Below are 16,241 nucleotides of genomic sequence, written 5' to 3'. Positions count from 1 at the left end.
GTCCCATGGTCTTCTCTGCTGTGTACTGTGTTGTTCGGTCTCCACAAGGCCTCTCAAGAAAACACAAGACATGGCTAAAATTCAGGCAATGTCAGCTCACACAGCTTCCTCACAAATGTTCATATTCTTACCACCTTTCTGCTCCTTCAAAGAGGTCAGAAGCCACCTGTGATGCTTTGGCGACCTACTGAGAAAGTGGCCTTCCCCTCCCTGGGAGAGAAACCTGCACAACCCACTTGATAAAGGTTGCTTTCCCTACCAGTACTGAAGATGGGTTACCCATACAGGTTTACTGACCCTCCTTCTCTCCCTGCTATTGGAAATTCCTGCATTCAGCTGATTAAAAGGCTGCTGTGGCCCTTGTCTTCCTTCATGTTCTCTGCTGTGAAAGCCCAAAGGACATGAAGGGAGCCAGTGCAGCCACAACAGATATTGTTATTCCAGAAGAAACTCATCTCATACATATGAATGCAGGCTCACTAAGAGTGGAATTTGTGTGGACAACATCTCCATGGACTCTTGCTTACTGAAAGGCAAGTAAGAGCTCCTTTGTGTGATAACTATGGAACCGAGCTTTTAAAAGCTTGACCTTTTGGTCTGTTTACTCTGTACTCTCAAAAAAGGAGTTTACATTCTCAGGAGAAAGCTGCTCTGAGAAATGGAGCTATGGATGCTAATGGCAGCACAACTAATTATGTTCTTATTGTAGAAGACTGATGGAAAGTCATTAAGCTCAAAGTTTATGGTAGGAAAAATATTGCTATGGCAACAATATTATTTTTCTGAAGAAAAATATGCATAATCAAATATGGCTCATTGGATCCTAAAGGGAAATGAAAATTAGTATGAATTTATTTGTCTGGAATGTTGATTAGTTTAACAGCTGGAGCCAAATTCATGCTGTTTCAACCAATGCTGAAGTCATTCAGCTCAATCCTTCCTGACATTGGATGCACCAGGGATCAGAGTGATCTGGTTAGACATGGAGGGTCTGGGAAGGGATAAGCCAGCAGGAGTGAAAAGGAAACTTCCAGTGGGGCAGGTGGATCAGGCAGAGGACCAGGAGATGGGAGGGAGTTGAATGAGAGCAGTAGATCAGAGCAATATGAGTTGCTTTAAAAATAGCCCTATTGTGTGCCTGTATTTTTCTAGGTATGACTACTTTTACAGTCAGGGTCTAATTTGCCTTTTTGGAGTTATTTGAAATGACATTGTCTTGGTGTTGAAATGAGAAAGCAACCAAAAGGAGGGAGAGAGGACTGAAAACAAACAAATAAACAAACAAAACACCCACAAAATACAAACGAACAAAAAAACACAGGCAAAACAAAACCAAAGCAAACCAAATCAACCAACCAACCAACCAAAAAAAAAAAGACCAAAAAGAACCCAGCAAAAAAACCCCCACATTATACTTGGGGACCTTTCAAAGATGTCTGCTCTGCCTCCAGGATCCTCTGGGCAGTCAGAAATACCGTAGCTTTTGTTTTCATGTTCCAGAGTACACAGTAGTGTTGATATACAATTATGCAGCATCTCAAGTGGTCTTATGGTCTCATCCTATCCCTCACAGATGGAGAGTAATACAGCATACTGCTACTTCAAACTGTCATGAGTGCTGTTTATGGCTAAGCTTCTTTTTATATAATTTTTTAGCAAAACAAGATGCTTAAAATCAACCAGAATTAAAGTAGAATAAACAGCAGTGTGGGGAGAACTGTTCATTTTAGAGGAGGATTTTGCCATTTTTCTGGATCCCACTTGCTTTTAACGCTGTGCAATTCTTTGCGTCTGTGTTTACAGATTCTCACCAATCCAAACCACCACTTTGTCGACAGCTCCTTGTACAAAGATGTTATCTTAGTAGCCTGGGACCCTGCCCCCTACTCTGCAAATCTGAATGTGGTAAGATGTTTGTTTGGACCTTTCTTCCTAATCAGTCTGAAAGCGCTGGAGAAAATGAATGTATTTAGTGCCGCAGTCTTCTGGTTCTCAGTTGTCAACAAGAAGCCCCAAGTCTGCTATTTCTGCATGAGTTGGTCAAAATTGGTTTATTGGACAAAAGCTTTTTAGCAGCCAGCACTTGTGCTGAAATGGACTGTTCTGAGACGCTAGGATAGATGGATGGTGAAGGTTTTTTGATAAAATGTTACTGTTTTCACATAACAGTGAGTTTTCTGTGCATTTGCCAAGGAGAGAATGTCACTAGATTTCAGAAGGAGGTTTTATCAGGGGAGGTGAAGAATTACATCCATTTTTCCCACCTTGCCCTGCGCCTTCCCAGACAAAATAAAACACCCTAATGAAAATCTCTCTTGGCGCCTTCCCCATTTCTCGGGCCTCCTCCTCACCAGTCTTCCCTTTATGTCCACTCCCCCACAGCCATCTGTGCCCCACCGCCCGCCCCCTCGCGGAGAGCAGCAGACGTCCATCTGGTTGTCACTGGGGGAGGCTCTGCTTTGGCTGGTGCTGCAGCTCCAGTGGACCAGCTGATCTGATGGTTCTTGGCAAGGGGAGCTGGGAGCTGAGCAAGGCTGCAAAGCAGAAAGTTAAACCTTCATCTGCTGAACTCCCTTAGCAACAGATGCCAGAGGCTGCTTGTCTCCTACGCAGGCTGCAGTCAGCCTCCTTCATGTGCTGCTGGTGCTGCCAGCAAGGACGGGGACACTTCCAGATAAAGGTTCACCCCCTCGCTCAGGTCTTGTGTCAAGGCTCTTTAAACCCCTTGTTTAACATGGGCCTGTGAGTGGGAGAGGAGGTTGGCTCATCCTGCTGCAGTGAGTTGCTCATTGGGAGTCTCTGTATGAAGAAAAGAAGCAGAATAGCCAGAGTGAGGACTGGCTTTCCAGGAGGAACATCCACCAGTGCAGGCTGCTTTGCTGCCTTTGCTTTTGTTTTCAAGAACCCAAATGTAACTAGATCACATTATTTTGCATGTAGTGTTCAAAACATTGGGTACCATAAGATTATAAAAATGGTTACTTTTTTCCTCCCAGTGGTATAAGAAGCCAGACTACAATCTGTTCACTCCCTACGTACAGCATCGCAGGAAGAATCCAAACCAACCGTTTTACATTCTCCATCCGAAGTTTATATGGCAGCTCTGGGACATCATTCAAGAGAACACTAAAGAGAAAATACAGCCCAACCCTCCTTCTTCAGGTTTTATTGGTAGGTGTATCAAAGAGGGGCCCAGTAGACATGTTAGATTACAAAAAATAAATAAGCAATTGTAAATGTGTACACTGCATGAGGAGCAAGTCGGTATACATGCAATATTTGTTTGTAGTGCTCTATACAGAACAATGACTAGTTAAACACACAGCATGAGAACTATGAAATAGTTGGGTGAATTTAATATTCTGCTTTCTTGTCCTTCACATCCATAATATGCATACCAGATTTATCGAACACACATACATCTGTGAGACATTTGTATTATTCCATATCAATTTATCTATTGAGAACCTACTCGATTCTGAAGTTCTTCATTGGGATCATAGAGCAGAGATGCATCAGACGCGGGAAGACATATGGTAGATCATACAGAGAGGATGAAATCACTGATGTGGTCTGACAGGCCTACATGGGTCAAGGAATGGGATTTCCCATGCCCTGTCACAGCTTCCAGTGCTCAGTCTGAAAGTGCCCAAAGCATCCTCCTTCTTTTTACACTTGAATGAATAGAGTTTCACTGTATTTTTTTGGTCCTTAGTATTTCTTTGGGGGTAATTTGGCACTGTGTCCACACATCATACAACGTAATGACTTCTCTGATGCATGGCAGATCCTGATCGTGAATGTCTAAAGCAGAGTCAGATTCTTCCTTGCTCATGCTTCTAGAGACACAGAGAGCAATAGAGCTCCAAATACTATCTTGTACTTTGGAAACTCCATCATTTCCTCCTTGACATTGTCACATTGGTCTACATATTTTCTGCAGGCAGAAAATGCTCATATTGTTCTTTTTTATCAGAATCTGAAAGTGAAGATAACTGAGATTGCATCTGACGTGGGAAAACCAGTTCTGAGCATTTATCTTGGGCTCTATATACAGCGGTGGCATCCCATTATATTGTGGAGCCCACCAAAGCCCTTAGGGAGGGTGCTGTGGCTCTCAGAGGGATGACATAAAGGTGTCTGCTTCCCGTAGTCTGAGGGGGATGAAGAATGATTTCAAGGTCTTGGGAAGGATGGTGAAAGACTCAGGGGCTCAAGTGATCTTCTCTTCACTCCTTCCATCTTCAAGTGATGATGTGGGATGGAATAGGAAAATTCACTCTCTAAATGGTTGGCTCCAAGACTGGTGCTACAGGCAGGGCTTTGGATTTTTTGATAATGGTTGGTTTTATAAGACACCAGTCCGGACACTGTCACGTGGGAAAGGTTTATCTCGTAGGGGCAAAAGGATGCTGGGGCAGGAATTAGCTGGGCTCATTTGGAGAGCTTTAAACTAGGCTCGAAGGGGGATGGGGTTGTAGCTGGGCTTGTCCCAGTGGGGCTGCAATCTAAAACTGATGAGGACCGGGTGGCCTCCTATGCCCCTAGGGAGAAACTGGTGTGCTCTGCTCGCTCCCTGAAATGCCTGTATACCAATGCGCGCAGCATGGGGAATAAGCAGGAGGAGCTAGAATCCTATGTTCGGTCGGGAGATTATGATCTGGTGGCAATTACAGAAACATGGTGGGACAGTTCACATGACTGGAATGTGGTCATGGATGGCTATGCCCTTTTCAGGAAAGACAGGCCAGCCAGGCGTGGTGGTGGAGTTGCTCTCTATGTGAGACAGCAACTACAATGTACTAAATTCTGCCCAGGAGCGGATGACGAGCGAGTTGAGAGTGTATGGATCAGGATCAAGGGGAAGGCTGGCAGGGCTGACACTGTTGTGGGCGTCTGCTACAGGCCGCCAGATCAGGCTGAGGAAGTTGATGAGGCCTTCTATGGGCAGCTGAGAGTGGCCTCACAGTCACAGGCCATGGTTGTTGTGGGTGATTTTAACTTCCCTGATGTTTGCTGGAAGGACCATTCAGCCAGCCAGCCACAGTCCAGGAGGTTCCTCCAGTGCATTGATGATAACTTCCTCATGCAGATGGTGGAGGAGCCGACTAGGAGAGGTGCACTGCTGGATCTCATCCTCACTAACAAGGAGGGTCTGGTCGAAGCAGTAAAGGTTGAGGGCTGCCTGGGTTGCAGTGACCACGAGATGGTGGAGTTCAGCATCTCATGTGGCAGGAACAGAATAGCAAGTAGAATTGCAACCCTGGACTTCAGCAGGGCTAACTTTGGCCTTTTCAAGCAATTGCTGGGGGAAATCCCATGGGCAAGACTGCTTGAAGGAAAAGGGGCCCAAGATAGCTGGGTGGCATTCAGAGATTGCTTCTTCCACGCTCAGGATCAGAGCATCCCCACACGTAGGAAGTCAAGGAAGGGAGCCAGGAGGCCTGCGTGGTTGGATAGGGAGCTATTGGGTATGCTCAAGCAGAAGAGGAGAGTTTACAGGTCATGGAAGCAGGGGCTGACCACTTGGGAGGAATATAAGGCTGCTGTTAGAGGATATAGGAAGGCAGCTAGGATAGCCAAGGCCTCCTTAGAATTACAGCTGGCGAGAGGGGTCAAGGACAGCAAAAAGAACTTTTTCAAATACATAGCAGATAAAACTAACACCAGAGGCAATGTAGGCCCACTGATGAATGGGGTGGGTGCCCTGGTGGCAGAAGATACAGAGAAGGCAGAATTACTGAATGCCTTCTTTGTCTCTGTCTACTCTGCCGGAGGCTGTCCTGGGGAGCCCTGTACCCCTGAGACCCCGGATGAAGCCAGGTCAATGGAGGAGTTTGCTTTAGTCGATGAGGACTGGGTTAGGGAGCAATTAAATAGTCTGGACATTCATAAATCCATGGGTCCAGATGGGATGCATCCGCGGGTGCTGAGGGAGCTGGCTGAAGTCATTGCTGGACCGCTCTCCATCATCTTTGCCAAGTCTTGGGAAACGGGAGAGGTGCCCGAGGATTGGAGGAAAGCAAATGTCACTCCAGTCTTCAAAAAGGGCAAGAAGGAGGACCCGGGTAATTATAGACCGGTCAGCCTCACCTCTGTCCCTGGGAAAGTAATGGAACAGCTTGTCCTTGGTGCCATCTCAAGGCATATCAAGGATAAGAGGGTTATTAGGGGCAGTCAGCATGGCTTTACCAAGGGTAGGTCATGCTTGACCAACCTCATAGCCTTTTATGAGAATGTAACAAGGTGGATGGATGGTGGCAGAGCGGTGGATGTTGTCTACCTTGACTTCAGTAAAGCCTTTGACACAGTCTCCCACAGCATCCTCACAGCTAAGTTGAGGAGGTGTGGTCTAGACAATAGAGTAGTGAGGTGGGTTGCAAACTGGCTTAGGGAGAGAAGCCAGAGAGTGGTAGTCAATGGTGCGGAGTCTAGTTGGAGGCCAGTATCTAGTGGAGTGCCTCAGGGGTCAGTGCTGGGGCCAATATTATTCAATATATTCATTAACGACTTGGACGAGGGAATTGAGTGTACTATCAGCAAGTTTGCTGATGACACCAAGCTAGGAGGAGTGGCTGACACGCCGGAGGGCTGTGCTGCCATCCAGCGGGACCTGGAGAGGCTGGAGAGCTGGGCAGGGAATAACCTGATGAAATTTAACAAGGACAAGTGTAGAGTCCTGCATCTGGGCAGGAACAACCCCAGGTTCCAGTATAGGTTGGGAGATTACATATTAGAGAGCAGTGTAGGGGAAAGGGACCTGGGGGTCCTGGTGGACAACAGGATGACCATGAGCCAGCACTGTGCCCTTGTGGCCAGGAAGGCCAATGGCATCCTGGGGTGTATTAGAAGGGGGGTGGTTAGTAGATCGAGAGAGGTCCTCCTTCCCCTCTACTCTGCCCTGGTGAGACCACATCTGGAATATTGTGTCCAGTTCTGGGCCCCTCAGTTCAAGAAGGACAGGGAACTGCTGGAGAGGGTCCAGCGTAGGGCAACGAAGATGATTAAGGGAGTGGAGCACCTCCCTTATGAAGAAAGGCTGAGGGAGCTGGGTCTCTTTAGTTTGGAGAAGAGGAGACTAAGGGGGGACCTTATTAATGTTTATAAATATATAAAGGGTGAGTGCCATGAGGATGGAGCCAGACTCTTCTCAGTGGCAAACAATGATAAGACAAGGGGTAATGGGATCAAGCTGGAACACAAGAGGTTCCACTTAAATTTGAGAAGAAACTTCTTCTCAGTGAGGGTGACAGAGCACTGGAACAGGCTGCCCAGGGAGGTTGTGGAGTCTCCTTCTCTGGAGACGTTCAAAACCCGCCTGGACATGTTCCTGTGCGACCTCACCTAGGTGTTCCTGCTCCAGCAGGGGGATTGGACTAGATGATCTTTTGAGGTCCCTTCCAATCCCAAACATACTGTGATACTGTGTCTGGGAGATGCCTGTCTATGACTTGAGCGAGTTGTGCTTACCGGGAGCATGAGTGGAAAGAAGAGGAGGACTTGTTTGTAGGTGGAGGATGGCTTGGCAGCTGGTTACTTCCTGAAGTGAGATTTTCGGAACCTGCTTGTAAAAATTCAGAAGGAGGAGACTGCTCGTGTGGAATGATCTCACCAGCAGTATTCACATTTTGCAAAAGCATTTCTTGGAGTAATGAAGTTCTTGATAAAAATAGGTTAACAGCTGCTGATCATAAGAATAGTGAAGAGGATCATTGTGCTGTCAATCTGTACTTCCACCATATATAAGAAACATTTCAAAAGCTTTCTTTGAAGAAGTGGAGTTAAGGTCATTATAAGAATAGAACAATAATCTTCAACCCCAAATCTAAATGTTCCTGACAAACAATATCCTTCAAGCAGAGAATGCTTTGGAAATATTAATCATTAAACAAGCAAAAACATTAACAACAAAAGCTTTATAGATAAATATACTTTCTATGTACAGATGCAAATTTGGCTCCTTTACCTCTACTGGGAATTTTATTTATGTTGTTATTTTCTCAAAAAAAGATGCTTAGAGATTTTGGTAATGCTATTTTTAGCTTTTTTTTTTAAAAAGGCAGTAAGACAAGCTTATTGGGAATCATATCCACCTCATTTGATAACTAACTACTGTTCTTATAGATGCGTTTTAAATATTTTAGTAGGGAGAGGCTTTCTATTTTAGTAACCTGATTGAATGGGTGTCCATGCATTGCACATGTAACGTAATACAAACTGGGACACAGCACAGAAACAGCAACTGTGTATTGTCAAAGCTGGACAAAAAGGGCAAGATAGAGCATAAAATACATAATATAGCTTGTCAGAAGTCTGAAAAGTCATGTTGGTCTTCAGATTAGGTATCTCTCAACAACATAGGCAGCACATACCCAGTTGGAACTGAATCTGTCAGACACAACTGAGTGCACCTGAGTGAAAAGCAGATTCTGAATGTTGAGCTTATTCCTATAATATCTACAAAAATATTTCCTATAAAATTAATAGAAAAAAATGGGTAAATGATGACCATTATAAAATCTGAGCGTCTTAATTGCAAGAAGATATGGGAAAAGGGTGTATTAAATGGCCACTCTGCTAATACCATTGTTCTGAAAACAGCCATATGAAGGAAGATAAGTTGTTGTTAAATAGAGGGTTTGAATTTTCACAGGCAGAGGGACCTATATCCCTGAATCTAAGCTCTTAAAGCATGGACCATAGTGATTCTAATCACTTTATTAGAATAACTTATTGTAGGTCTGTGTGCAGTGCTCTGTAATTAGTCCCAATATGGGCTCTGCACAAGAATCTGGTTTGTCCATATTTACACCAGCAGAAAGTCAGGCAGCTCTCTGTGACCTGCAGTTACTCGTGGAGGAAGAGCAGCAGTTCTTCACATCGCTGCTGCCAGTGACATTGAAAAGGTAAAAAAATGTTTCTGGATCAAGTGAAGCACTTCAATTTCAAGCCTCTTTAGCCTCAGTTTACAAAATTGGACAAACATGAATTAAAGCATGGAAACATCAGACTGTTTCCTTTCAGGAATGTCAGAAATGTTTTAGGGTGATCTTCGACTGTTTCTTCAGTATTTACATTTTTCACGTGGCAATTGTATCTATTTCTACCATTTAGCACTATTTATAAGAGTATTCCCAAAGGGAAGAGCACTTGGTGGAATCTGTTCTCACTGTGTTCTTCTGCAGCAGTGAGTCACCATCCCTCAGCCATGATTGATGTCAGGGGAATCTTTTAGCGTTGTTAATAGCTGTATTAAAATACTTAAGTCACAATATTATTAAGTCTCTTGGAAAAGAGGCCAGTGGGTCATTTGTGTGGAAGAGGGAGTCTCTTGCATCCTGTGGCTTTAGGGGAATGAGTGAGAAGAGGTAGAATATTTTTTTCCCTGGCTTCTCCACCACTTGGGAGCTAGGGAAAAGAACATTTTTTGTGCTTCCTTTGGGGCATGGGATGCCCTGTCTCACCATAACTCTTTTCTGGAGTCACTGATTCCCCAAAACTCTACATACAGCACCCCAGCAGTGTGCCCTGGCAGCCAAGAGGGCCAACCATGTCCTGGGGCGCATCCAGCACAGCATTGCCAGTGGAGTGAAGGAGGTGATTGTCCCGCTCTGCTCTGCACTGGTGCGGCCTCACCTGGAGCACTGCATGGAGTTCTGGGTAACACAGGATAAAAAAGGGGCAGGCACAGATCTCTTCTCTCTGGTGACCAGTGACATAATCCGAGGGAACGGCAGGAAGATGTGCCAGGAGAGGTTTAGGTTGGACATTAGGAAAAGGTTCTTCCCCCAGAGGGTGGTGAGCATTGGAACAGGATCCCCAGGGAGGTGTCACGGCCCCAAGCCTGACAGTGTTCAATAAGTGATTGGATAACACCATCAGACACATGGTGTGAATTTTGGGGGTGTCATATGCAGGGACAGGAGTTGGACTCTATGATCCTTGTGGGTCACTTCCAACTCAGGACATTCTATGAATCTGTGATACATTAGCTCTGTGCTGGCATGTTGCTGAGCAGAGAAAACAGCACTGCAATAGCTGTTGGTTGGGGTGAGGGAAGCAGAGCGTGTGTCCCAAATACAGAGGAAGGGAAAGGATGGGGAGAGAAGTGGAAGGACTGCTTATGCTTTACAGATTATGTTCAAAATAAATCACAAGTCTAGAGTTCTTTAGTAATATTGCATTTTGTGTACATACACTTACTGGTTTAAGCCTGTTAAATATGTCACTGCTTCCAGCCACTTCTAAAATAGTAACATACAACACACATACACTACAGAGGTCTAAAACCACGTGAGATTAATATTACACAAGAACACCAAGAACAGAATTTCTCCACTTCTCTCCATCAGGTTCTAACCTGTAGATATTTCTGTCTTTGGTTTTCTTCTAAACAGCTTGTGGGACCCCATCCATCACCGGTGCCAGACTGCACCTTAACAGTGTGACACACAGACCTACATCTGGTCATAAGTCTTTTCTGATAAACTTGTTATTATTTAAGCATTGTTTTCTACCCAGTCTAGTGAAAGGTGTAAGTTCAGGACATCATTGAAAGTAGGCTGAGCTAATTGCTGTCAAATTGCAACCTGTTTGTTAGGTGTTACTTCTGGGGCTATACCATGTCTAAGAAGGATGAAATTGGCACAGACAAGTCATCCTTTAGTATGATATTTTCTAGTGGATCCGTCTCGAATAATAATAACCAAGAAAACACAGAGTTGGGTTTTTTTCTTGTGGGGAAAGGTTCACCAGGGTAAAACAAACATTTTATTTTAATCTAGGAGTCATATCTTAGCTAATGTCACTCCTCATTATAAATTGTTTACTTTTTGTCTCCCTAATCTAATCCTTAGATGAGCTTTGAGAACCGATTCTTGCATATTTTTGCATGATTTTTGCAGCTGCCACCTTCATGCTTTTAAACAAAACTGCACAGTATTCTCATCATCTTCCATTAGTGTTAGGCAATTGCCATGGTGGCTTATTGCAGTTAAATTTGTTGATTCACATTTGGCTGAAATTTGGGGTTGTTAAATGAGTATTGATATGTTTACATCTCATTTTGGACTTTGATCTACTCTATATTTCTCAAAAGTATCAGCATCCAACCACCAAGTCTCGGATTTCAATTCCACTGGCAGATCCTAAATTGACAGTTGAGAAGATGTCGCTGTTATTAGGGACAGATTTGCCCTGTTTTTGGCAGCAGAAATGTGTTACCTGTTTGCCTCCTATTGATATATTTTCACTGTATAATATGAACTCAGTCTTCCCCCCCTCTTCCTGAACATATCAAAGCTCAATTTTTTTTTTAAGGCTGATAGTGTATAAACCAGCAGTCTCTATTTTTACCATTCTGCTGTAAGAAAACTGTTCCTATACCCTCCTTGGTAGCCTATGTAAACAACCTAGTTCTAACCTTGCATTTTTGTCATCTGATGACCAAGGCTAAAGCTGCTTCCTTGAGTTTCTCAAAAGCAGCATTCTGTGTCCATGGGATGGTGCATTAGCATTTGGAAAGTTTGAGGACTTTTTAATAATGTCTTGATTATATACAGGCTTTTCAATGAAGATTTTGCTTCTCTCTATTGTTTACTAACTGGATTTGCCATGAATTTCTACTTAACCCTAGTCCATCAGTACACTTTGGTAGCTTACCTCTTCTGAAGTGGTTTTACTTGAAATGCACATTTCTGTACCCTTATATACCCAGCAGCTTTTGTCTGTTTTGAGAAGCTAGCTGAAAGCTCTGACTGCAGTATTCTATTTCGGTTTTAGTCCCAAATCAAAATGTGTTCTCTGTAGATTTTTACATTTTAGCTTGGCAGTGTAGGTGTTAGTCTTTGCTAAGTGTTGCAGCTTTTAGCGTAATGCAGGAACCACTGTACACAAAAGGATAACTAAGGCCAGATTACTTTATTGTTGTGAGAGAAAGAAAGGCTTGTTTGAGGCTTTACAGTCGACATCACAAATTTAACAGTTATGCGTCATTAATAGTTGATAGCATTATTTTAATCCTCATTTGCGTGCATTGAGACAATAGTACAAGCAAGACTATCATTACACTGCAACATTGTATGTCTATGCATCATTGTATGACTAAGAACTTAAATTTAAAATGGCTTCAGAGGGGATGTTGAATGGAAAAATGCAGCTGATCTCCAGCTCTGCTTAGAAAAAATACACTTGTATGAACTGAAAGAAACTATTTGAAATATTAAGAGGTTGCCTTTATTATTGTTACTGACTCAGCTGTTTCCCAGCAGTTGGTGAAGGAACAGAATAGTGCTTACTTTTTTCCAGCTCAGTTTTATCCAAGTATTATTACACAAATAAATAATACCTCCAAATATGTAAGCTTTAAATTCTTATTCTAATAAAAAGCACTCTGAAATTTGAGCATCTCCTGCTTCCTGAAATATGGAGATAAAAGTGCAAACTCTTCTCTTACAGAACTCCAAATCACATTAAAAAATTCTTGATTATTCTAGTGTATCACCCAGAATTGAATAACACATTTAAAGTTATATTACTGGTCAGCATTTGCCAGTGCACCCTCATATTACAGAATATATTACCGTGATTAATGTACAGCTTTTTGCATTCAGCATTAAGTGATAAATAGGTAATTTTCTAAGTCTACTATATAGTGCGAGTATCTATACATCAAAGGTGACAAGTATTGCACAATTTATGAAGGTTAGCCACAGGGCCATTTGATGACAGCTAAATTCCTGTTTGATTTTCTTGTGGTTACTGTTTGTCATAGTTCATGAACTAAACAAAGGTAAAAGAACTCTTTTCTTTGCAGCTGTAGTATTTTAAAAAGCCAAAGCTACCTTTAGTCTATATTCCGAAGAATAACTGAGGCACATTTGGCCCAGTTTCAAGGAGCAAAAGATTTTGCTGTGGTACCTGAAATCCAATCAAGAGAGACTATAGAAGTAGACTAGCATATAGAAAACTATATGTTATAAATTCTTTATGTTTATTTGTAATGCTTTCAAGTGCACAGATTATCAAACATAAACTTATTAGTGTATCTAGCTAAATTCTTTTCTGTAACTAAATTTGTGTTCTGTGTGAAATGAGACATTATAACAATCAGATTATGTGTATTTAAATGTTTTCAGCATCTCTTACATTTTGTTCTTGCTGAATGTTCGAATTACACTTATTATTCTAAATGCTTTCATAAAGCATCTGTTGTATTCAGGTATATTGAACTATATTATTTACTTGTAAACTAGAGAACATTCTTTTTAAATTAGTGTGCTAAACACAAAGCCTAATTGTACTGTACAAAAGATGCATGTTGGAAATTCAGAACCTCTTGAGTCACTAAGATTGCCAAGAACAAATTGAAAAACATTTTCTCCTTTTAATTAGAATCCATTGTATATGTTCATTTGTATAAGCCATCCATGCAAGGAATGTAATCTTAATTTAATTCTGGTTTAAATGTTTTCAGCGCAGATTGTAGAACCTCAGGAGTTTATTGTGCCAATTGGACTGAGTTTAAACCATACCAAAGACTTTCTGACACCATAGATACCAGCCAAATAGGAAAAAGTAACACACCTTTCTAAGGATTTTGAAATACTAATATGTAATATTTTGAAACATCTAGTACTTTATTATCATCTAATATTGTAATTCTATAGCAAACTTGCATGTTGACTGTTTCTTTGGCAGCCACATCGTTTCTTTGGCATAATATATGTTAAAATATTTTTAAAAGGATATTCTGTGCTCACAGTCCTTTTTTTTGTTCCAATGCATTATTCAGGAACATTACCATTCAGCTATAAAACATTCATAAAACACACCTTTGAATGATTTACTATAAAACAACTTTTCTCCACACAGGCAGAATTATTTTGCATTTTTCCATTTTCACATTTATAATTCAAATGGGATTTTTGAAAATCCAGCAAGAGTATTAGAATTAGAGTGGCCTATACAGAAATATCTTCAGTTGTGATTTTGAATGTATGGTTGCACCAATTCATGTTTGTCAAAGCTAAAATCATGCCAGATAACCTGACTTTTTCCTTATTATGAAATTTATATTGGATATTTAAAATCTAAAAGTTTTAAAGCTTAAGTATCAGATCTGGAAGAGAACAGGTCTGATGGTCATTTTCGCACCTACTTGATGGTTTCAGGTTCATGGCTATGGTATTATTTTTGCATGCTTCAGTAAACTTCTGAAAAGGTTCAACAGTTCAATTTCTGGCCTTGGGGGTAGTACTGGGCTGGACAGGACCACAGGCAACCTGCTTTAATTTCAAAGTTGTCCCTGCTCTGAGGAGACCCTGGTACAGCTCTCTCTAGACCCCTCCACAGGTCTCATGGCAACATCATCACTCAGACTGGCAATATTTCTGCTGGTTTGTACTGGAGTTTTATGGGTTCTTGACCAAATCCCCTAGGCACAGTAGTAATATTGCTAGTAGATTAATTGGATTAATCTAGTTAATCAAGTTTTTACTGAGCCGTTTTAGGGCACACTGCCCCAAAAGAGCCTGGGGAGCTCTGTTGACAGCCGTGTTTTAGGGACTTGAGGAAAACAAGCCAGGCATGGCATTAGAAAATAAAGAGAATAAAACCTGAATATATCCTAGTACATGGACTGGTGTAAATGTCCTCACAGTTTAAACTGCTGCTGTTATTTCAAAGACAGTTGATTCCTGGCTTTTGTGAACTTAGTTTTCACTACAACATGAGGGCTGTCCCCTGTGAAGGAGGGTTCACATCCTCTAAGGCACAGGACAGAACTGAACCCATTTATTCCCTATTTTAGTGAGGACTCTATTCATACAAAGAAAACAGCTTCTTTTTTTAAAAAAAAAGCTGCTTTTTTTTTTTTTTTTTCCTCCTTCCCTCTGTCTTTAATACAGTGCTATCTCACCTTCTGCTTTTGAATTTAACACCAGGATCAGATCATTCCAAGGGAAAACTTGGGGGCTGTGACAGCTAAGTGGAGGAACCAACCTTCCTGGGTTCGCGTAGGTTGAGTGTATAGTGCTGCATGCCCTGGAATCTCATCCATAGGTGGTTTGGATGGGAGTGCTGGTTGTACTGCACCATTGGCCTCTTTGGCTGGGGGTCTGCAGTGGTAGACGTGCTAAAAGGAGAAAAGGTTTGGCACTGACCACCATTTTTCCCCAGAGTACAGTTTGGGCATTGAAAAGGTGCATCAGGTCTGGCAGTCTCAGGAGTGCTCCCATTTCCACCAGGACAGATAAGTCTCTGTAGCCCAGGGACACTTGTGTATGTGGTGATCACTACTCATTGTCTTAGCTCATCTTTCAGTTCGTTTACTCTAGACTTGAACACAAAGATGTTCTGTAAATTAGCTGTTACCACTCAGAAACTGGCCTGTCCAGTCTTTCCTCCCACAAAACATCATTGTCCGGCATGAGCAAAAACTTGAGTGGACTGTCAAAAATTATGGTTATTTATGAGCAACCTAATGTGAAATCCCAAGACATGGACTGGATGGAATAAGGCAGGAAAGACAAGGAGCTAAACTAGATACCCCAGCATGCCTTTTAGGATGATTCTGAAGGACATTGATCCACAGATCACAAAGAACTAAAACTCTACCACTTCTAAGTGTTCCGTTAACTAATTTACTGGAAAGTCAATGATATTGCTTAAAATTTTGTCATTATTGAATCATATTTGCAGTGATGTGGCCATCTTTACTGTTATTAAGGAAATTATAAGAGAGTCCCAATATTTGTTCTTGACACTTTTCTCATCCCACAAGTGGCAACTTCCTTTATTAATTTTAAGGTCAGCTGGGTAATGTGGCAGTGAAATGAAACACACTCTGGTTAAGGCTTGTACTTTCCGTCAGAGCCAATTTTCCTAACACATTGGTGGTACAGCTTTCGAAACTGGCTCCAGGCTTGGCTCTGGGTGCGGGAGAGAAGTCATTTTACTGTCTGTTTCTGGATTTGCTTCTTTACTGCACGTGCTTCCACCGTCTTTCCTCTGATTCAGCTGGATAACGGTTACCTTGGAGTGGCTGGTGGGCTCTCCATCAGTGGAGGAAGGAGGTTGGCAGTGGAAAAGCTGGCGGAAGCATTTGTAAAACTGAAACAACAAACAAACAATTCTAGACCTGGTTGCTAGGCAGGCTACAATTCAGAGCATCTCTATAACAGCTTGGAGGCAAGGAAGCGTGGTTTATTAAGCTCGTCCTTCTTGCTCAAATAGGGATTAAA

The 16,241-nt window shown here is 42.3% G+C and overlaps 2 protein-coding genes across 3 annotated transcripts in view; one reads left to right on the top strand and one right to left on the bottom strand.

Annotated features, from left to right (window-relative positions):
- ST6GAL2 (ST6 beta-galactoside alpha-2,6-sialyltransferase 2) overlaps nucleotides 1–16,241 on the top strand; it is a 55,192-nt gene that overhangs the window by 31,695 nt on the left and 7,256 nt on the right. For both annotated transcript variants that reach the window (XM_082074608.1, XM_082074607.1), the window contains exons 4-5: nucleotides 1,804–1,905; nucleotides 2,997–3,171. In XM_082074608.1, the coding sequence (XP_081930734.1) occupies nucleotides 1,804–1,905; nucleotides 2,997–3,171 (277 nt within the window). The remainder of the gene's footprint in view (nucleotides 1–1,803; nucleotides 1,906–2,996; nucleotides 3,172–16,241) is intronic.
- LOC309451144 (pinopsin-like) overlaps nucleotides 15,823–16,241 on the bottom strand; it is an 87,976-nt gene continuing 87,557 nt past the window's right edge. Inside the window, exon 5 of the mRNA XM_082074628.1 lies at nucleotides 15,823–16,110. Coding sequence (XP_081930754.1) covers nucleotides 15,883–16,110 — 228 coding nt within the window. The 3' untranslated portion in view covers nucleotides 15,823–15,882. The remainder of the gene's footprint in view (nucleotides 16,111–16,241) is intronic.

The sequence above is a fragment of the Streptopelia decaocto genome (genome assembly GCF_964273445.1).
Source record: "Streptopelia decaocto genome assembly, chromosome: 1".
Lineage (NCBI taxonomy): Eukaryota > Metazoa > Chordata > Aves > Columbiformes > Columbidae > Streptopelia > Streptopelia decaocto.
Note: the sequence above shows the minus strand (reverse complement) of the source record. Positions and strands in the feature narration are given on the sequence as shown.